This window comes from Megalops cyprinoides, chromosome 20, assembly GCF_013368585.1.
Source record: "Megalops cyprinoides isolate fMegCyp1 chromosome 20, fMegCyp1.pri, whole genome shotgun sequence".
NCBI classification, from domain to species: Eukaryota; Metazoa; Chordata; class Actinopteri; order Elopiformes; family Megalopidae; genus Megalops; species Megalops cyprinoides.
In genome coordinates this window covers 26,371,134-26,393,975 of record NC_050602.1, presented here as the reverse complement: position 1 = coordinate 26,393,975, position 22,842 = coordinate 26,371,134, and the positions used below count along the sequence as shown (strand labels likewise).

Below are 22,842 nucleotides of genomic sequence, written 5' to 3'. Positions count from 1 at the left end.
GTAAACCATGTCCTCTTTCCCAAACCCCACTAGGGTCACTACAACATTCAATTCCCTGATACAGCACTAACACTTCACACACATTGCTGATCTTTAAAGCAATTCTGCACTTTAAACATTCTGGAAGTTTCCTGAAGGTTTAAATCCATGACAAGAACCACAAAGAGACTAAACTGAACCTAAACACTTTCACGACATGTAGAGAAACACCAATAGCTGCTTGTGATGGTGAAAAAGACAACGTGGCCCTTTTAAAACCACAAAGCCACAGGAGCAGAACTTCTGAAAGACGTTTGAGAAAAGAACAAAACTGGATGATTTTCAAGTGTGGGTAGTTTTAACGGTCACTTCCATAGATCAGGCATAGCAAGGCAGTCCAAAGATAGCTGATTCTCTTACATGTGACTAATTCTAGACACTAACATTCATGCATGAAGCAAATTCTTATCTCCCCCTCTGTGGCAATGGCCAACAACAGTGACATTTCAACTGTTATCATCCTAAGGTACAGTTTCGCTCGCCACTCTCCATTTACAACCTTTGTGAGTCTATCAGAAGGAATAAAGCCTTTGAGTTACTCTTAAACAGCTTCGCCAGGCTGCCCCACTGATAATTCACTCTGGAAAAAAAAAGGTTTCAAATGGCGCTTTAATCCATTTTAATTACTTCCGTCTCTGCATTTTTGTGGTAAGCAGTTAGCTAGTAGAGTTTGAAACAAGTCCAACCGCGCATCAGAGACGGAGAGCTGGCTAAGTCGACAGCAGAGCTCTACTATTAGCCTGAGGCATTCATGGACCTGTCCGAGTTTGCGAAAAGGGGAAAGATTTTTTTTTTTTTTTTTTTTACATCTGCATTGGCTCGATGCAACACGCACAATGACATGCACAATGAAACACTACAAACGTGCAAACTGAACGTGGTTTGCATGCAGCAGGTAATCCAACGTTATTCATCCCTTTCAGTTCATTTGAGAAAGGACTAACCAGCCATCCTAACTACCAAGAAACCTAGTGCGTAATTATTACCATCTTGGTATCTAGCAGCGTTATGGAATAAACTAGATGCGACAACACAGCGTACCTACCGGCCTGGGGTTCGTTGCAGAATTCCTACAGGTGGTTTAACTATTACCATTGCGGTCATATCAATCTTAAACAAAATTCACCTGCAAAATTTAAAGTTACGCATTTAATAGAATCAAACATCTATGGACTGCCTTAATAAGCCCGATCTATAGAAGTGACTTAATACTACCCTCACTTAAAATGCATTATGCACAAACGCATTTTGCCCTGTTTGATAGGAAAAGTAAACGAGTGGACGAAAATCAGGAGGCACGTCAGAGCTTGCTGGTGCCTGATCACTGACACAGGGCAAGCATTGCTCTGAACCCCATTAGGACGCTAGGCTAGCCACACTCTCTGTGATCAAGTATTACATTTAGCATGCTGGGCTGCCTAAACAGTTTTTTTCCGTTTAGTGTTTAGGAGTCAAGTGTCTAGCTAACGTTGCTGAGCTAGCTAGCAACGTAAGTTTTACAGATCGCTAGTCTAACGCTCAATATCCTGCCAAAATCTCTGTTGCGTCCTTTTTGTTAAATCTTCATCGTGCACCGTTTTCCACCGGCTATCCGGGTATGTGCAGCCTGCTGACGATTAAAAGGCGCTGTACTCGCAGCATTCGTGCATGCATCTCCGAAACTTTCCCGACGTTTTGTAGGACAGGCTTGCTGAATGAAAAGTGCACGAGTGCACATGCATATCGATATTAATTTTTAAAATAACACAAAGCAAACTATCGTGTAGGCTCATCAGTTTCATTAACTTTTCTTTAGATAACGTTACATTCTCCTCCAAGTTGCCATGCTGTCGCTTAAGGTTTCGCTGCCTAGCTCGGTAAAAAGAATTGATCAAAACTCTTTGATTTTAAACGTTTGCGCGAAATTATTTTGAACAGAACAGCAGCAATGGAAAAAAGACACAAATTAACAACAATTTGGACAGATGGTTGGATAACTTGGCGTTAGCTGGCTTAAACGCTGGCACACAAAAGGTATTTCGTGCACTTCTGACTTTACGCGTAAAATTGTGAACAGCTGAACTTTTAGCTAACTGTGGTATCACCACGTTCGTTAACTAGTCAGTCAACAAGCACTTTATTCCCAAACAGTATAGCGTTAAAGTTAAATAAATAAGACCACGTCGTACCTGATTTTCTTGTTTTATTCCTGCAACTCCCGAGCGACACTTTCAGACGCGACTATCCCGAACAGACCAACAAGCTAGGGTACCTTCTCATTGGCCATGTCTCATACCCTCTCCGATTTCTATTGGCTAGAAACATATCACACTCTTACTTACCATTGGTGTGTTGTATTACCTGCTGATGATTCGTGATTGGTTTAGTGAAATCTTAAAATGATTGGTCAGAGGGCAAGGTCAGTTTCACTGGAGATGTTCTGATTTATTAAAAGTGTGCAATAACCCACAAACAGATGTTTATATAAAGTCTCGACCAGGTCTAGCTTATAGATAATAAACGTAATCTTAGAAATTTTAGAGGTTCACGAAACAAAAAGTTTCGCCTTTAAAAAAGTATGGTGAAGTTGGAGATCTTTACACGCTTATGAAAGTTTTTAAATGAAAAACATGGAATTTCTCAAACCCATCCATCAAACAACAGTGTGCAAAATCCAACCGCAAAATGTGAGCACGGTCTGTTCACGCTCAGAACATACAGTGATGTTTTCAAGTTCAGACACGTCTGTCAAGTGCTGTGTACATCCAGATTTCTTATTTGTAACGTGATGATTGGGTAAGGATCTGCAGCTAGTTGCTGCTCCTCTGTCGTTACCCTACCCTCCGCGTTCCCAAAGGGAGTTCACCGTTTCAGACCACGGCAACAAAGAGCCTCTGTTCCACCGCAAGCCCAGCCCCAAAAATAGCCTCCTCAAAGTGCAAAGCGCGACCATGTAAGACAAACACAGTACCGCACAAACAGCGACACTGGGAATCCGTGAAATGAGTTTTTAAAATATGGCAAGCCGAGCACATATGGGAAAGGTGTCTGAGCTTTCGCACTACGGCACGTAGTTCAGTGGTTCAGACGTCATCAGCGACATCATCAAACGTGTAAGGTGCACCTGGTAAAGGCTAACGGTGACTAATGACTTCCAACGTGCGAATGAAGCATGTGCAAAGCATATTTCAAATTTAATTTTTCCGTTAGTATAGAATGAATCCTTTTTTTTGGGTCAAACACTGGGGTGTAAAATTGAAACTTGATCCCAAAGGTTGTTGTTCAGAGCAACACTCAGTTCTCATTATTCTTTTTCACTCATAGTAGATGATGGAAATCCCTTAGCATATTGATCTGCCCTTTAAAATGAGATTGTTGGGTCTTAGAACTATCCCTTGGATGGGATTAGTATCTACTTCTACAGCTGTGGGCCTGCTCAGATTTGGTACAAAACTGATACTGGAGGAATGGTAGGACTGAGGAGTTCATTTTCATAACATTACATTCTCGGGACATTTCTGAAGTGGTAAAATTAAGGTTGTTACATTGCTAATTGCATAAACTGCTTTATAATGACTTCACTGTGGTGTGATCAGTATGTGTATGTGAGCTACAGGTACTTAATATGACATTGTGACTCCCCATATAGAGATCTAGCAGGTTGCATAGGCCCTGATAAATTTCTGTGTTTGCTGTTGCCCTTCCCCATCCAAGCTGACGTTGTCTTTAGTGACTCTGCAAGAAAAGGCTGTGACCAAAGTTTGATGTGTGCGCCGAGCTGCTTCACAAACTGAAACTGAGACTATAATGGCACTGCATCTTATAATCTGCAATTGGCCAGTCACTGACTGTAGACCCAAATAAAGATACAGCTCTAGCTGTATCCTTGAATGAGATACTATTTCAGAAGTAGTTACAAGATTCAGAGGTAATTTGACATGTTATCACACAGGGGACTTCAATCCGGTGCTGTAACTGAATAGCTGTAATTGCTGGCTGGTCCTGTCTGCCCTGACAGGCCTCCTGCTCGCAGGACTGCGATTGCAGTCTAGCGTACAATATGGTTCCTTATTTATATAAGAATTTGCTTGCGCTTGCTTGCGCAGGACACAGCATTTTACTGCCCTCTACCCACTGTGCTACAATAACCTGTATTTGATTGCTGTGCCCTCTAGTGGCCAGAACCTGCTACAAGAACAAAATGTGCTTGATAATGCTGCCGTTTTTTGAGTCACAATAACACCAACTACAGAAGAAAACAATTAATGGCAATACACGTTTGAAGCAGGCAGCGTCTGCTACACAGATCCCACAACAAGCTTGAATACAGAAAGCTGCTTCCCAGAGACAAGGTAAAGTCTACCCTACCTATTCAGTGCACTGCTGCCTAATATTGGACACAATTAGCATTTACCATAGAAGCATGTGTATACACATGTATGTATATACGTATATGTGAGAGAGAGATGTGTCCAAATAAAGCTGAGAGACATTGTGAAGGGAAGCAAAAGAGGAGAAATCTAAATCAAAGTTTACATTCAGTTTTAAGTTTGTTTCATTTCAAATTAGTAGGCATTAGGATGTTTAAGAATTCTCTCGTGAAAGGGCACACAGTAATTCTAGCAACAGCAATTTATGTGTCAGTGCATGTCAATGTATTTCAGCTGACCAATGCATGGTCTTATCACCACTAAGGGATTTTCTACAAGTTACAAAATGGCTTAATGTTGCCGTGGTTCAGCTGAAACATACAAAATGCTTATTACAGCGAGATGAAATGGACAACAACTCTGTGACAAAACCAAAACCAGCAGCATATGGGTTTAATAGAAACTTTATTACAACAAACGGTATCCATCAAGGTTTTTTTTAGACAATGAAAGTTACTGAACAAAACTGCACACACTGGAATGTTAACCAATCAGGTGGAGGTGAGGGTTTGACTGTGGAGATGTGGTTACCTGACGAGACTCAGTCCCAAGTGACAGCAACCCCCGCAAACCCCACACAACCCACACCGCAGTATGGAGGACTTGAGCGTCCCAGGTGACACAGGCATCAGAACGAGGGCGTCTCTGAGACGTGTGGCTTAATCTCCTTCATTGATTAAGGGTCAAGGGTCACGGACACCAGTCACAGTGTAGGCATCAGGCAATACAACATAAACCGTTATGCACAAGACTGGGTGAGGACAGCAGTGTGACAGAAAAACTCTACAGTCTAGAAAAAGTGAGGCTTAGAAATTGCAAAGAACCCTTTGAACATATTTTTACTGTAAGTCAAATGTAACAAGAAAAAAATAAGTTAAAATGTGGAGACTTATTTTTGTAGGAATGTGTTATACATTTACATATGTTGACACAGAAACAGCCCTTAGGTGTGTCTGTAATTAGAACTCCCATGAGGTTGCATAGCCAAAGACATACCTTACTTTTAGTAAGGTGAACCAGCAATTGAAAACAGTACTTCAGCTTAGCACTGCTGATTTCTGAGAAGACATCTTTTACTGAAGGAAAGTTTCAAGTTTTTTGGTATACTGATATGAAGTATGGTTTTGTACCAGCATTGATAACCAATTAATCAACCTAGCCGTTTAACAGTGTGACTTGAGTTCTGTATCTTAATGAGAGACACGCTGACGATTTTCACAGGACCTCCTCTGCCCAGCTGCAAGCAAAAGCTAACTGGTGTTAAAGACTCTGTGTGAATGGCTGGTGCTCAAAATGGCCAGGAGGTCCAATTCACACACAGGTGCAAGATACCAGGGCCAGCAGAGCGGACAGAACATGGCTACAGAATCCGCTTCTCTAGAGCAGGGGTTCAATTCATTTAGAGTGGCAGCAGCGTTTGGCTTTCTCATCAAACTTTAAAAAAAAAGAAAAATGGCTCTTTATAATAAAACATACACCTCGCTCAGAGGGTGCTCTTCATATCGATAACTGGCGTAGCACAATATAATGGTACAAATTAACGCAGCACAGACGATGTGTGTGAATATAAAAACAGGACACAGTATTGCTTATAAAAGACGTATCACTAAAAGGAGTGGAGTAACAGAAATAGTGGCAAGCGGCTCCGGTGAGCAGGTGAGATCCGGGCTCTCCCCCTGCCCTCCCTCTCCCACCCCCCCGCCGGGCTGGAACAGCAGCTGGTCACCTGGGGAACAGAGAACCCCCAATTACAGCAGCTCAGAACACAGCACAGACCCCAGGGCTTCCGAAGAACGCCTGGCAGCATTAAAGAGCAGTGCAGGCTTAAGGTTTCAAAGCAGCAGAGGCCCTGTCTAACAGCAGCCAGAATACCCAGTCCCCCTCAGCACTGGGGGGGGGGGGGGGGGGGGGGGGTGCTCCTAACTGAAAGGTTCCTGGTTCATTTCCCTGCTGGGGCACTGCTGCTGTACTGGGCCAAGGTACTTAACCCACAATTGCCTCAGTAAATATTCAGCTATATAAATGGGTTGTATGTAAAATTTGTTTCCTATGTAAATCACTCTTATACAGAGTGTCTGCTACACAACAATAATGTACCTTAAAACCTATGGGTTTATTTTTTTCCCTCATTACTGCTTTCTGTAAACCTCAGTAAACCAAATACCTTCCCAGTGGCCTGCTGTGTTCAAGGTCAATCTCAACAGATTGTTTCAAATGTTAAAATCGACCTTTTCCTACCATGTCCTTCAGATGCAGTTTTTAACAATGGAAACGGATGGGACCTTGGTGTATTTGACCTTTTTAGCATCACAAGTGACAAGCATTTCCTTTTTTTATTGTGTTTTGATAAATGATATTTTGCACAGTTACTTATTTTTGGTATGTCAGACTGATCCTTCTTCCTGTATTTCCTTCTCAAACAGCTAACCTTTTCCAAAACACCTCAAACCGACTTCAAGCTCTAATAACAAGATAAGACTGAATGAGTGACATTGTTTTTCAGAGGGCAGTCCAACATGCCTTGTATATCTGATTAAGATGAAATGTGGTACAGGAGCTCTCTCTGAAATACAGTCTGTTACAGGGAAAGGAGTAATGGGTGCATTATTGGGGAAGGTGTAATGGGTGTATTACTCAGGTAGGTGTGATGGCTACGTTATTGGGAAGGTGTAACGGGTCTGAAATGGGAAAGTGTGATGGGTGTATTATGGTTGGAGGTGTAATGGGTATGTTATTGGGAAGGTGTAATGGGTCTGTAATGGGGGAAGGTGCGATGGGTGTATTATGGGGGAGGTGTAATGGGTGTGTTATTGGGAAGGTGTAAAGGGTCTGTAACAGGGGCAGGTGTGATGATTTGCATGCAGTGTCGCTACCCACCTCACATCTGCTGGCTGTCCCCCTCTCCGTCTCCCTGCTTCTGCATCTGCGCCTGCATCTTGGCGATCATCTCCTGCATGCGCCTCAGCTGGGAGGGGGAGAACACGGGGGGGGGTCAGACACGCCCGATTCCGGACGCGGGCACGCTCGGTCTCCGAAAAACGGCGACAGGCGGGACTGGGCTGAGAATGGGGGCAAACGTGTACGTCTACCCCTCCAACGAGGGCAAAAGTGAGGACTCCACTGGCCCTTTTAGAACCCACAACACCGGCCCCTCACCTGCACGCTGCTGCATATCGCTCAGGCCTGTGAGGGAACAGAAACGGCCCCTACCTCAGCCTCCTTCTCCTGCAGGATCATGTCCTTGTCCATCTCCTCGGGCTCCGGTCCCTTCCTGCAACAGGCAGAGCGAGGGTGAGGCTGCACGTTCCCATTCCTCGCGCTCTGATTGGCCAAGGCCATGCACCAATCCCTGTGGAGCTACTTAAGTAGCCCTTCTCGCCTCAGTAGCTGCATTATTAACAGCTCCAGCCCATAAGGTCACAGTAGTTACCCTTCAGACAAATGCTAAATAAGCTTTACTGCAAAAAAAGATTAAGTGTCATCTTTATAATCAGTCCATGAAGTACAAAACACATTTAAAAATGTCAATTACAGTCAAACATTACACAGGCAGTACAAAAAAGGCAGTCTCTGCTGGCAACATCACAGCATACATCTATATGAGGATTTAAAGTTGCTCTGACACTGGTACCGCCTGGTACCGCCTGGTACTGCTCAGTACCGCATTGTGCCGGAGTCCGAAGTGAAGGAGTGGGAAAATGACATTCATAGAGGAGACAGGAGCCAGTGAGTGTGAGGGGAGCGAGGCGCAGAGTTGGGAAGGAGGTGCAGAGAGAGGGTGCAGGAGCAGCAGCAGTGCAGTGTGAGGCTGAGGGCAGGATGCGACAGAGCTCTAAGCAGTACCTCCCCCTCCCTGGCTCTGAAACGGGACCCCCACCGGTCGCCGCCCGCGAGGACGGCAGCAACGCCGCCTCCCCGCCGCGCTGGCGAACACCTGATGATTTACACGAAGCGGCAAACAGGGGTTAACAACGGGCGGGAACGCTGCAGCAAACTCGCCCCGGCGGCTGCAGCTCCCTGTGACGTACACCGTAGCGTTCCAGTGTATGTACACTGTGCATCGGGATGGATGGGACGTGCATCGGGACATTTCCCTGACGTACAAGTCATATGTTTTGAAAAGATTGTACTGATGACTTTGTGACGGGTAAGGCTTAAAGTGGAGTAATAACAGCTCTGCACTCACGACCCCTGCGGCTGAAGCCGTTGTCCCCAGAGCGGAGATGTAAAAACTACACTACTTCACTGTTACCAAAACGGTCATTTCCAAGCTGACGTCTTGCGAGAACACTCTGAAGTATGCTGTGTGCTAACGGCTGTGATTCGGTAAGGCTGGGCTTTTTCTATCAGCCAGGCATGCAGCCCCTTGGGTTTACGGCAGGAAGTAGCACTTTTCTTATCAGCTGTTAAGAGAGACAGCTTTGTTTTTGCTGGCCACCTCCATCATCGCGTTAGTTCACAGGCATGTGACGAAGGGGGGGGGCAGACCAGCCAGAAACCCCACTCTCTGCCAGCCGTTTCCCTACATAGGGAAGGTCTCCCACCACATTTCACTGAAGAAACATACATTTATATGCTTCTCTATGCATATGTTTCACACAATATGGAGTTCTGATTCTCTGTGCTGTCTTTAACCTGTGCAGGATCTGAAGGGCGTTTCTACCCTCTGCGCTGTATCTGAAGGGCGTTTCGACCCTCTGCGCTGTATCTGAAGGGCGTTTCGACCCTCTGTGCAGGATCTGAAGGGCGTTTCGACCCTCTGTGCAGGATCTGAAAGGCGTTTCTACCCTCTGCGCTGTATCTGAAGGGCGTTTCGACCCTCTGTGCTGTATCTGAAGGGCGTTTTGACCCTCTGTGCTGTATCTGAAGGGCATTTTGACTATGTGCTGTATCTGAAGGGCATTTTGACTATGTGCTGTATCTGAAGGGCATTTTGACTATGTGCTGTATCTGAAGGGCATTTTGACTATGTGCTGTATCTGAAGGGCACTCTGACTGGCACCATTTGATCCCAGGGAGGTCGGGGAGGTTTAGTAAGACAGGCAGGCAGACAGGTACGTACGCAGGAGACAGAGGCAGAATGTAACCATGTGAGGACAACCTGCCGCCGCGTTTGAGGCGCTCGGAGCGGAAGTTCTCGTAGTGCAGGTCCTGGGTCACCTCCTGCAGGTCCTGCATGTGGGTGCTGCAGGGGACATAACATCAGCTTAGCCTCCTTATTCAGTCAAAACATCACATTCTGTCAGACAGGCAACGTGGTGGAACTCAAACCCACAACCCCTGAGGGTCAGAGCATGCGTGTCTGAGACTGTAATACACAAACATGCCCCGCCCTAGTTAACAGAAGACTGCGCTGAAACAGAAATACCAGCTCTCTTAAAATGACAAAAAGTAACTCATTTTAAGGGTGATCAAAGTGGATCAATGACACTACAGTAAGTGGAATGAAGCAGCTAAGAGTTTGTGTGCGAAAGGATCCTCCTGGGCTCTGACCCTTGGGTAAAAACCCGTCACAGGACTGAAATACCGAGTTTTACATGCACAGCGCGCCTGCAGGCAGCCGGCTGACACTCACATGAGCATGGTGCGCAGCTTGAGAAAGTCGTTGTGCTCAGGGTTCTCCACCTCCACCACCCCCCAGGGGTACAGGCGGCCCCGCACCTTCTTCCCCTTGGCCTCGATCTGCTGGTTGGAGCCCACGACCGCAAAGGGGATACTCGCCTGGAGGAACAGGGGACAGCACGGTCATACTTGCACCACGGCACCGGGAACACTAGGGGGCACCGTGCCACACTCGTAGTGGTATGTGACTTCTTGGCAGAAGTTCACAGGTCAAAATCCAAGGCTGCCCAGTGGACATTAGTGCTGTACCCATAAGCAATTCCACTGACCTGACCTACTGCTGTAAATGGTTACCTATATGAATGGACAATGGGTAAACTATGCAGGTTAAAGAATGTTACAAGCTCAGCATAACTAATGTAAGGGGGTTTTTAAGGGGCTGCAGACAGCCGAAGTAGGGGGAACCTTCAGAATTCGGGTCTGCTCCTTGAAGTCCTCGTCCTCGTCGGACTCGGCATCGGGGAGATGGTAGATCTTAATACCATGCTCGTCAATCTCATCTAGAATCTAAAGAGGGGGGAAACAGAAAACAAGCCACATCAGTCTCTTGGCTGGAAAGCAACTTTACTTTGGGAGCACTGTAGCAGCGAATGTAGCACTCTGTTGTAACTGAAATCATACTCTACACTTTTGAATGAATAAAGCCATAATGAAATTTACGCTTTATTCATTCAAAAGTTTTCCTCCAAGAAATGTGAAAATCAAAAACCTTTGAAGAAATTTTTTTAGTTGTGTTTCCTGCAGTTATTCGTTCAACAGTTTGAAGCTGTGAATCACATGGCAATCCAAGGGTCTGGGTGGATACACTGGACCACAGAAGGGGATGAAGGGGTGGGGAGGGGCGCCATACCCTGCGCTTGAGCCTCTCTCGTTCCCTCAGCGTCAGCGTGTCGGCCTTGGCGATGACAGGAACCACATTGACTTTGTTGTGAATGGCTTTCATGAACTGGACGTCCAGAGGCTTCAGGCTGCAGGAGACACACGGGGGTCAGTCCTGGCACTTAAGAAGGGCCCAGTCAAGCAAAGTGAACTCAAACAAACAGCCTGGAAACCACATGAGATCCATCAAAGCAAACGTGAACCTCAGAGACCGAGGAGTTGCTTTTTTGGAGAAGCAACCCAATCTGCCAGCAGGTGGCGCCAGTGGCCCGCTCACCCGTGCCCCAGTGGGGAGATGAAGTAGAAGCAGCAGTGAACCCTGTTGTCCACGATGTGCCTGCGGTTCAGTCCACTCTCATCGTGGAGGTAGCGCTCGAACTGGTCATCAATGTAGGCGATGATGGTGCTGAAGCTGTCGAGGGAAGAGCACAGTGAGACCCCCAACGAACCAAAAAAGTATCACCCACAGGAGCGCTGGCTACAGCCCTACCAGGCACAACACAACCGTATGCCAGGCAAACAGCCATGTGATAAGTAAAACACCCCCATGGGGGGAGCACACATGGTACGCTCCAGCAGTCTGCCAGGCAGCGGTGTGAACTGGGAGGGCCCAACTTTCAGCTCTTCAGGTGTTTCCTGTGTTGAGGTCACTGTGCATCAGACAGCAGAGATATGGGAGTCTGAATAGGGCGCAAGCACCACTCAAAGCTACTGGAGGGAGTTCATACTTATGACTGAAGAATGCTATTCATTTACACGACAGATTCTTTTTACAGAGTAACTTACAAGGCAGTGACGGCAAGATATATATAGCCATGCCATAAAAAGAACGAGGAGACGCAGAATAGCAGGCAAAACACTGATAAAAAACAAAACCAAGCATGAGCAGATCCAAGCAAACAACCAGAGCTGTTAAACACACACACAGCACTTAAAAAGGTCAGAATGTGAAAGAATGTAGTCAGTGATGAAGTGAGGAAAGGTCAGGATGTTGTTTTTGTGGGGGGAGAACTCCCAGATGCCCAGAGGGTGTAGGGTCTGATGATCAAATGAAAGTATGGAGGGCCTCTGCCAGAGGGTTCTACAGCTAATGGAGCAAACCGAGAGAGATCAGAATTGTTTCGCGGTTTATTTATATAATTACACTGATCCTCGCAATGCACAGCCAAATGTGTGTAGCACAACGTGTACAATGTTACTGAACACTGAAAACCTGTGTTGCAGGATTACACACGACACCAATGTTGTAAACACCAGAAAGTCTGGGAAAAAAATGACCGCTTTCCTGCATTTCTGGCATGGTGATCTGCTCCGTTCCTGTCTTCACTTCCCACATGTCTGCTACGAGGCAGCAGGGGCCAAAGATAGAGCAGTCTGGGGAAGGTCACTGCCACTTCCTGGTCCCGCTCGGCCAGCCCCCTCCCACACAGAGCAGGAAGTGGGTGGATAGGCACACAGGCATGATTCAGACTCTCCCCTGCCTCGCTCCCACAGGCCACACTGAGGGGCAGATGGACTGGACCGGGTCAGGTCAGGACCGCCCAAAAATGGAGTTTTTTACTGGTTTCCACAGGGATGGAGTGCATGTACAAACATGGAGTGTCATGACTCTTTCCACAATAGCCTGTGCTCTTTCCCCATACGCCAGCAGTTAATGCACTCTCAGTGTTATTTCCCACTGTCTATATAAAAGCTAGCTTGACTTTCCCACTCTACATTTATCATACTGTATAATGTTTTTTTTGTTTATAACACCTGCTAATCCTCACATGTAATTAGCATTAGGCTACAGCACTGGCTTTGTTTTAAGCCTGTATGAACCCGGTTATTCAAGGAAATTAGCCACCTAACATTTGGCGTGATGCTCCAAATATTTTGGCACCGTTCCAAACAGAGGTTTGTGCTGCTGTTGTTGAGTTTACACAGGTATGCGGTATCGGTACACCCCCTTCCGCACGTCTACAGGCGTGGTTTAAACCAGCGCCTGCACCCGTAAAGATGCAGCTCGCTGTGGAGTGTGTGCTGCATTCACATACTGACAGGAAAACGGGTCATGCTAATGCGAATCGAGCAGTTATCAAATGCCTCTTTGCTACCGTTCCTCCATTTTGTGGCATTTCTGTCAGTAACACAATAAAACAATACGCGGAGAGCTTTCTGCACTGCACTTTTTGTTTATTGAAGGCAAGCGGGAAATAAAATACCCAGAGTCCTCGCTCTGCACCAGGAAAATAAACAGGAGCGATTCCGCTCAGCCCAGTTCTGGCTGTGCCGAGTACCATACAGATGAGCCGAGAGGCCGGTCTTGGCCCAGGCCTGCAGGCATCCAGCCACAGTGACGTACACAGCATGCTAATCTCAGTTAGTGTTAATGTCCTATACCTTTAGAGTACAGTTTAACTCCTCCCCTGATCTAGCAATTGCCTCTCACGCACTCATTAGAAACCTTTCCCCCTCAGGCACTCCAGCTTAAAATTCCAACAGCAGACATTCTGCAGCTACCTACTGAACAAGAAAACATTTGACTGAACAACAACCAATTCCAAGAAAGAAGTAAATCTTGACAAATCGTGCTTTGATGTGATGCTAAATTTTACATTTGTCCATTTTCCATTTACTTGGAAAGGAGCATTAGCCACCTAGCTAGCTAGCCAGCTGCTCTCAAAAGGGTGTTTTAGGAAAGAATTTCCAACAACAGTTTTCTGGCAGCTTTAAGGTATAGGCTAAGGAGAAATTCCATAGACTGAGGAAACTATTTTAACAACCAACAGCTTCAGCATTATTTCTTTCCGGATGCTGTATTTTCACACAAGCGCATTATCCTCAAGAGATGAGAGCTGCCTCACTCGGCTGCGATTTAAAAACCACCTGAACCGGAGAAGCAGGGCGGAATCTCAGATTCTTACGCAGGAGTCCCCGTCATCTCCTGCTGCATCAGGAGAGAAAGCTGCTTTACTGATGGGAGATTCATGAGCCTGAAATACTACAGGCTCGAAACAGATCATTAAATTATTCAGTCCTGAGCCGGTTTTGACTGTTCTGGATGCTTCACATATGTCCCAACCTAAATAATGATCATCAATCTACAGCTTACAAGCTTACGTCTACTATGGTAGCGTTACTATTAAGATTAATGTGATGTAGTTAATGCGATGTAACCCTTAACCTAACCATAATATACGTCTACCATATTTCTCTTAAGACACAGAGTTGGAGTTACATTAAACAACTCCGCGTACAGCATCACTCAACACAGGACTTGGCTTTACTCCATTGTTTTTGTTGTAACTTTCCCCCCGAGGTCTGCATACGTTACAAAGGTAACGCCACCGCATTAGAGCCGATGACATAGAAATGAGGCAGCTGCTGCTGATCTTTCGTTAAACTGACTCACATGATCTTCATGCTGAGTACTCTGAAATGGCAGTGTAATCAGTACTGTAAAGGTGCACAGAGCCACGCTGGGGGCGTTCGGTAACGGGGGGGCGGAGCAGAGCGTACCAGTCCTGGCTGTTGATGGCGTCGCCGTATCCAGGCGTGTCCACCACCGTGAGCCTCAGCTTGACGCCCCGCTCCTCGATCTCCACGGTGGACGCCTCGATCTGCACCGTGCGCTCGATCTTCTCTGCAGGGACACAGGTACGAGAGGGACACAATCTCAGGCTTTCCTCTGACACCAAGTTACTCTGAGCCAGACCTGAGGCCCGCTTAAAGCCAGAGACTCAGGCCTGACGCCCCGAAAACACAGCGACAATTTTACAGCTGCAGTTTACAACCGTGGTTTAAAATCACCGTTTTGTGGAAAACAGTTAACATGCATGTGAAAATGAACCCTGGGAAGGCTCAGGTGAGCATCGAGCACACATCGAGTCAATGCCCCTTGATTTTATAAACATCAGATTTCTGCAGCTTACAGGTTAGGTCATTTAGCATATGCCCTTATCCAGACAAATTTTCAGAAGTGCACAGAAGAAGGTTATGCTAAGAGCTCGGCTCTTTCCCTGGATGACACAGTCTACTAGACCCACCCTTGGCACCGTTTTCAGCGTTTGGAGAGACAGAGCGTTTCTGTGCCCTTGTCTGTGCTGATTTCCCGCACCCCTGCCTTCAGCATGCGGCCAGTGCGCTCAGCGTCAGGGAAACGAATTCTCTCGCAGTTTCAGTCCCTGACTGCAGTACCAGCGCTGTGTGCAGCCTGTTTTTCACATCCTCTCCTTCCACACACCGTCATCCAGCAGTTCTGGTTCAGGTACTTATTTTAATCAGCCGCACTGGTCGGCCGACATAGTTTCACAAACGAACGTTAAGAGGAAGTTATCACTTCTTATATGCACACTCACCTACCTGCATTCCTGAATCTGGTAGACACTGACTCTTTTGCAAAAACCAAACTAAGCAAGGTGCTTTGCTGGGTGAATCAATGTAAGAGACTTAAGTGTTAGGTACAGTAGGAAAGGTGAGTTAGGCAATTCTTACCTGCAGCTCCAGGAATGACCCGCTCAGGGTAGAGGTCTGTGAGAAACAAGCTGTTGATCAGGGTCGACTTCCCCAAACCAGACTCACCTGAGGAGAGAGACACTGGAAATCACGCTCATAAAGAAATTCTTCTACGGTCCTTCTGCTCTTCATCCCATAAAACAAGCTCAGCCACGATACAGGAACATACAGTCAGCACACTACTTAATCATATTTTAGTACCACATTACAGATAGACCAGTGCAATTACCATTTCCCAGAACTAAAAAAAAAGCCTAATTTTAAGTTAACATCTGGAGTCCATTTTTCCAGCAATATTTCATGCAAACAGCCAATAAAAGCTCTTGTGGGTTGTGTTTTTTATACATATACACAGGTAAAGTTCTACTTCCTTTTTTGTGTCACACTCTTGAGAAGCTGGCTCTATCAATCAATCCAAAACAGGCTTTCTAAGCACGTTAAAAAGAGCAAACCCCTTTCAGATCAAAGTGGTGTAAAGATAGCTTCTGAAACAGCCTGCTGCATTCCACAGTGATTTAGTTAAGGCAGAGGGATGGCTGTAGAACTGCTCTGTTCGCAGCGGCCCCTCCCCCCACTCTCCCTGCTCCTCGCAGGAGAGCTGTCTGCCCCACACACACCCTGCAGCGTAGCCGGCAACTGCCTGCAGCTGGACTCACAGAAATAACCCAGCTGTGACCAGGCAAACACAAAGCCCAAGCCCCGTTTCGGGACTCTCTCTGACTCCGCTACAAAAAAAAAAAAAAAAAAAAACTCTGAAAGGCCTCCTTGCTTAAAGACTGTTGGTATAGTTCGTTTGCTTTACCATTGGAGGGGAAGGGGGCTGCAGAATTTGAAAATGTTGACTCATTTTTGCCCGTCCCTGTTCTCTGTCGGCCAGAGATTTACGCTGCTTCCTTGGAGGACACATCCACGAGAGAGGCAAAGGTCAGCATTCCTCTGCTCGCCACGCCAGACTTCCGTTCACAGAGAGCGCACTTTGCTGACTACAGTGAGCCGACATTGCTGGTCAGAACTTGCAGTGCGTGTCAGAGCTGTATTTATGCACTGATGTAGCCTGTTTGTACTTTGTTGTACAGCGTTTTCACAAATTCAGACACCTGGTCACGCATGGAACAAGGGTAGGTTAATGGGAGAAACGGCGAGGACTTACCCACCACCATGAGGGTGAACTCAAAGCCCTTTTTCACTGACTTGCGGTGCACCTGGTTGGGCAAGTTGGCAAAGCCCACGTACCCAGGGGTCTCCGGGTTGGTGAACTGCCCCTGCTGTGGAGAGGACGAGAGGTTGCCATAACACCACTCACTCCTTGCACCATGAACATTCAGGTTTGAATACGGTTGCAGTGGAGTTACGGCTGACACATAAAAAAAAAAAAAAAAAAAATCCTCAAGGGTTACACACTGCCCACATCCAAGCTGGGGTCCAGTGAATGTCAGATGCTGGACCATGGGCAATTGGGAGAGGGGCTTGCAATACATGTAAAATACTTCAGCTTTAAGGCTGCACATCTGCTAATTTCTGGAATTGACAGGCCTCATTAAGAGCATGGCATTGGTCAGGACCAGATGAGCTGATCAGTGAGTAGGCCTATTGCTTCAGACAGAGCTTCTGTGTAGCCACTGTCTCTCTTAACCCAGCAAGACAAACTGAGACTGCTGACCAGTGCCGTGCAAAATATCCAGCGTCGGGGGGGGGGGGGGGGGGGGGGGGTCAAGTGTGCACACAAAGCTAAAAATTTAACACTAAAGCAGGAGCTGAATGCAACAGATATATGCCTGCATTTTCCAATTGTCTGCCCTACCTTCTGCAAGCACTGCTCACAAGCCTAGGAAAAGGGACTGTTTGGATCAATGATTTTAAATTTCTCATTCACTGGCATATTTTGGAAACTACAGCATTTCCACACCTTGGGGGGTTGATCAGTGGTAATTGGAAAGGGTGTGTCAAATAATAGTCTTGCAAAGACTCTTAAAATTTCACATCATGGTTCATGAATATCAAAGGAAATTCACTGACTCATGTATATATTGTGCAAGTATTGTATTGTATCATCATTTCAGTGCAGTCAATAACATGGAATTGGGAGGTTTTTCTTCTATGAACGGCCTTACACTGAATGTAACACCATTAACTGGAGCACTGACAAGACATGAATCCTACCTTGAGTTTGTCAGCTTGAGACATTTTGACCACGGAGAACCTGGAAAAAATAACATGGGAAGCACTTTAACACCTGCCAAGCAGTGCCACAAACACATGATAAAGAGACAGTACTGTTTCACTCTAAGGTTTTCGGTTCAAGATTACAGCGACAATTCTGTGATATCCGTGGCAGGAAGTCTGCGCAGACAGAGCGTGCTACGTGCATCTGAACTTCTTCACCGCAAAGCGTCATAACCGCCGTGTCTCCTACGAGACAAGCAGCACAAAACCACCATCTATTACAACCTTTTAAGTCCTGTGCCAAAATCAGAAGGCCTCCCTCCACTTTTCTACAATCCCCAGCCTGAACGCCATGCAAATCCATCTGTGCTTTAACAGGTGTCTTTCAAAACACAGATGGTGTTTTTTTTGCACTAAAATGCCTTGGTTAAGTCCCCCTCAACTCCAGAGAGCTGAATGCTGATAAACAGGCCTTATTCTGGTGAGACCATGGGAGACTGGCAATGCGCAGGAACCGCAAAAAAAGGACCAGCATCCCTAAGCTTGGAGGAAAAAAGAGAGCTTTGTGCTCTGTCCCGGCTTGTCACAAGACTGACAAAAACGCAAGCCTTGCAGCGAAAGGGCTGTCTGCAAGACAGGAAGGATGAAGCCAGGATACAACGGGAAACAGAAGAATCTGTGCTGCACAAACAGACGAGATCGGGCTGAGAGCAGCCACGTCCGACCGCATATTTTCGAGACCGTTTCCAAATGCGCGTCTCCGCGCAGTATTTTTCAAATGAATTATGACGCCGTACTGGAGAGGAAGCCATTTCGTTCATTAACTTTAACGGTGTGGTTCATATTTTATGTGCACACACACACAATTTTCTTCTCCCGTATCCTTTGTTCTGTTGGCACAATTACACGTCATGGCGTATCAGTTCTCAAATTCATCGGAATCTTTAACAAATCGCTGTCTTAAATTATATTCTAAAATGAGACCATGCGCAAGAACCATTTGGACTAAATTCAAAGGCCACTAAAACAGCGTACACATTTGCAGAGGACAACGAAAAATAATTCATCATGCATCACTAAACCTGCGATAAACACTGAAAAAATTATTCATTCAAACGGTTTTCCACACTAGTATGAGAAGCGACTTAGCTGCTAGCTGAGAGGCTAAGTGAAGTCGTGGCATTTCCTGTACTACTGACTGATCGCAGGCTAGCTGGCCACCCTTTCGCCATCGGCATACACCGTCCTTGACCCAAAACATAGTTACAGTCAGATATATATATATACTCTGAGCAACTAGCCAGCTACGTTAAAACACATCTCCGTTAGCCAGTCAGCCGTGATAGCCGTATTCCCTATAAGATGGTGTGCAACTGGCAGACTTAAATATTAGCGAAATGTTAAAAGCGCAAAGGAAGAGACGGCTTCCTAGCTAACCATGAAACGTAGGTAGTGTCAACGGGCCACACAGTTAGTTGGTTCTCCACCGATTAATTCAGCCCTAATTCAGATAACCAGCTCCATAGGAACGTCCGGCTACTGTACCGCTTCTTGCATCGACAATTGCACATCACGGTTAGCTTATTCATTGCTTGCTATATTTCCTGGGTAACAGCCTTACCGATTAGCTAAATACTGTACAGTGTCTGCAGCTAGGTCCCCCGAAGTAGCTAGTGGCTAGCTCACTTAGCCGGACAACTACATCCCCAAAAACGATGTCGGTGAGAGCTGGCCGGTTGCGGTTGGTCCGTAATGTGCCGGTGGAGCGCATCTGTACCGACCGCGCACCACCGGAAAAGCGGAGGGGGGAAAGCTCTAGTTTTGCTTGCGACATGTCGTTTCTAAGTAACAGTGATAAACCAACGATCTAAATATACTAATATATCAAAACCTTACCTTACAGACTGGAGATCGCGGGATTCCGTGCGAGTGTGCGGAAGATTGTCTCTGCTGACGATAATGGAAGCCCGAATTCCGCAGATTCCGGCGTGGCGACGGACCGCCCGCTTTTCAAGCACAGATCTGAGCGCACTAAAAATGATCTGCGGCCCACAATGCACTGCGCTTCTCTCTCAGTTCATCTCCTTCAGTCTGAACATCACAAAAGCTAGGCTATATAAACCACCGAATTTATAATCACAAACATTTAAATAACTCTGTTACTGTTGCCCTTTTTGCGTACCTAGCTAAAAAGCTTGCCATTTTAGCATTTGCCGTTTGCCTGTTCTTGTAGCTTCCCTTACTTATTTTTGTGCATGCAGATAACCAAGAAAACAGTAGGCTTTTAAAGTTCAATAAGAAAACTATATGGCTAATAATGCGTTTTGATAATCGCTTGCTGAACTATTCATAGTCGTCATGTTTTTTTTTTTTTGCGTGGGTCTGAATGACAACCGATTTCTCATATTTAAAACATCACGCCTGGAGAATTTTCACTGAAAGGCATGAAGGGAAAATCCAATGGCACAGTATGGATCTGACAGCAGTATTTGGTGCATTGTGGTAGCAGTGCTGCATGACCCAGTGTGTGGCTGCACCGTGGGGCTGGAAACAGGACAGTCACTACAGTGTGTCCTGAGAGGCGACCTGCCCACGACGATGAGGCTGGTGATTTCAGGGAGGTGGAAATTAAACGAGATCAAATGTCTTGTCATTTGAGCCTATGATCTTCGAGCCAGCCCAGGCTGAGAGCTTGGGAGGTGAAAGGCCTAAAAGAGAAGGGAGCAAATTGCATGGCTTCATAAGAATCAATGAATCTGAAGTGACGGTCGCTGAAAAGTGCACCTTGCTACGCGGGGGGACCAGATATGACCCTCGGGGCAAGATTTGGTGACGTGACTGAGCTGGGAAAAAAACACCACTATGGTTCAGCTGACAGTATCATTCAAGGTTAAAATGGGAAGCATTGTGGCATAGTGGTAAGGAGCAGGACTTATAACCAAAAGTTTGATGGTTTGATTCCCCACTGGGGCACTGCTGTTGTAGGCTAAGTATAATGCCCAAGGGTACAATTGCCTCAGTAAGAATCCAGCTGTATAAATGGGTAAAATTGTAACCTATGTAAGTCGCTCTGAATAAGAGCATCTGCTAAACAACAGTAAAGTCATGTAAAATGGGGGCCTCGCATCTACTGGCCACTGCAGACCGAGGGCCTGTAGAATGGGGGAGGGGTATCATGGAGACTGACAGCAGTGGAGGCCGCCACGGCATTTTCTGTCCGTCCTTTCAGAGTGAACAGTGAAGGTTCTCGTTATTGACGGAACCCAGCTGATGAGAATGAGTAATGTGATCAACCAAGAGGTGGAGACTGTGTGTCAGTGGTTATGGGACAAAGTACTGCAATAGGCACACGGCTCCAGCAAATCAGCTAGCCTTGTCCAGACTAAAAACAAACAGCTTTGTTACAAGATACATTTTCAATTTGAGGTTCTTAAATGACAGTTAGTGTGTTAAGGTGACACTGCAACTTTACAAGAAGACCTCATCACATAAGAAAGACATTTTGTGAACATAGTATTGTGCCACTTCTGTTCTCTGAAAATGCTCAGGGTAACACTGCCCCCCTGTGGTGACTGTCTAAAGTCTTGGTACAGTAATCTCGTCCCATTGTGACCAAGCTGTCAAAGGGCACGCTTGATCTACCCAAACAGGAAAGAAAGCTGGTTGTGTTTGCATGATGGTATCACCACATTGTATACTGTTTCTCCTATAAGGAATAAAAAATATATACACATATAAAATGCATAAAAGTTGTGCATAAGATGCATGGAGGTGGAACGTTGTCTGTGGGCAGCTTGCTGCCATACCTTTTTCTTTTTGCTTTCTGTACTGCTGTTTGTTAGCACTGAGTCTTTCCAATATATTGACACATCCATTGTGCTGCTGACATTTGCAGGTACAGAGAGCACAGCAGCATATCTCTGAAAGCGCAATCACTTCCCAGCTTTCGTCATCCTAGAATGACTAGTCAACTGTTTACCCTGAACAATCTTCATGCATCACTTCACCGCCTCTAAAACCCACAAATGGGTAGCTAGCTAACAAATTCAGATGTTTAGGAGCTACTGCAAATGAAACAGAAGCCCACAACTGCACACAGATTGGCCTACATTCACATCTCACATTTAGTCATTTAGCAGATGCTCATATCCAGAGTAACTTAGAAAAGCGCACACAAGATTAGGCCGAGAGCAGAGCCGATACTATATCGAGTGTCTCAGCCCAATAGCAGGAGTCATTACACAACATGTCACATTCTGTCAAGTGGCATAGCAGATGTAAAAGGAAGTTTGATAAGCGTCATGGCTGGTGCATGAGGGAGTTTGATGATATAGCAAATGCGTTTGAGTATATATCATCCGTGTTTACAGTTCAATGTTCATTGAACCAAGATTCAGTTTGATGAGAGGAGTTTTCAATCTGCAGCAGGAGATGGATAATGACTGTTCTGACAGAGAGGTCTGGCAGGTAAGTATGATATGTTTGATGATGGACTGAAGGTAAGAGGTCACCATTCCTCTTCCTGTCCCATAGGTTAGGACCAGAGATTTGTATTTTATTCTGCCCACAACTGGCAACCAGTGAAGGGAGATGAGGGGAGATGTGACATTGAAGTATTTTGGCTGGTTGTAGACAAGACGAGCAGTAGCGTTCTGTAAGACCTGCAATATCTGTCCACAGCACGGCGCTGACAAAGTTTGTACGGTACACATACTTGTCTTGGAATGAATAGTTTTTGTTGCCTGTGTGTTCAGTTACTAGCTACATTATTACCAGATAGTCTACTGTTTGTAGTAGTGTCATGTATTAGCTGAGCAGATACACGGAGGCGTCATTCTAACACGATAGGCATTTCCTACACTAATGCAAATTGTTAAATTATCCCACTCTAGCAGTATATTATAGCTAGTCAAGCATCTCCAAATGAAATTACCTCACTCGCATGCTACTACAGCGTCTTTGTTAAATTACGTTATTCATTCAATTTTTTTCACTTCCTATTCTACGTTAAAACAGCTGAAAAGCTTGCATGAAGTATAGCCATAAATCGAGCTAACTGTATAATATGGCCACTTACTCCAAAGTATATTTGAATTTAAATTGAAAGCTTTATTTTTAAGGAGTTGTCGATATTGGTTTGCAGCGATGCATTGGGTGAATAAACGGAATTTAAATCTTCCTCGCAAACGCCTTCGATCGGCAGAGGTAGCTGCGCCTGCATGTCCGCTGTCCC

At 45.8% G+C, this 22,842-nt stretch overlaps 2 protein-coding genes across 4 annotated transcripts in view; both read right to left on the bottom strand.

The window, feature by feature from the left end:
- LOC118795339 (FERM, ARHGEF and pleckstrin domain-containing protein 2-like) overlaps nucleotides 1-2,275 on the bottom strand; it is a 38,504-nt gene extending 36,229 nt beyond the window's left edge. The window contains exon 1 of the mRNA XM_036553760.1: nucleotides 2,208-2,275. The gene's annotated coding sequence lies outside the window, so the exon portion shown is untranslated. The remainder of the gene's footprint in view (nucleotides 1-2,207) is intronic.
- Nucleotides 2,276-4,842: 2,567 nt separating this feature from the next.
- On the bottom strand, nucleotides 4,843-19,642 carry sept2 (septin 2). 3 transcript variants are annotated; one of them, XM_036553835.1, is made up of 13 exons: nucleotides 19,506-19,642; nucleotides 17,607-17,646; nucleotides 16,597-16,711; nucleotides 15,426-15,512; nucleotides 14,451-14,574; nucleotides 11,227-11,361; nucleotides 10,921-11,038; nucleotides 10,476-10,577; nucleotides 10,024-10,169; nucleotides 9,511-9,633; nucleotides 7,659-7,719; nucleotides 7,326-7,413; nucleotides 4,843-6,174 (listed from the first exon to the last, which is right to left on the bottom strand). In XM_036553835.1, exons 2-12 carry the CDS (start codon nucleotides 17,628-17,630, stop codon nucleotides 7,327-7,329), a joined length of 1,122 nt encoding a protein of 373 aa, XP_036409728.1. In that variant the 5' UTR covers nucleotides 17,631-17,646; nucleotides 19,506-19,642; the 3' UTR covers nucleotides 4,843-6,174; nucleotide 7,326. The 3 variants fall into 3 exon arrangements, with proteins under 3 accessions (XP_036409728.1, XP_036409729.1, XP_036409727.1); XM_036553836.1 differs by having other exon boundaries at nucleotides 9,550-9,633; XM_036553834.1 differs by lacking the exon at nucleotides 4,843-6,174 and having other exon boundaries at nucleotides 7,206-7,413; nucleotides 19,506-19,576.
- Nucleotides 19,643-22,842: the final 3,200 nt, after the last annotated feature.

Excerpts from the sequence above, each read along its gene's own strand:
- sept2 (XM_036553835.1), bottom strand. The coding sequence starts at position 17,630 with ATGTCTCAAGCTGACAAACTCAAG. Across the intron at positions 14,575-15,425 it reads GGTCATTCCTGGAGCTGCAG|AGAAGATCGAGCGCACGGTG; the intron begins GTAAGAATTGCC and ends GTGTCCCTGCAG. Across the intron at positions 10,578-10,920 it reads GAGAGAGGCTCAAGCGCAGG|ATTCTAGATGAGATTGACGA; the intron begins GTATGGCGCCCC and ends CCCCCTCTTTAG.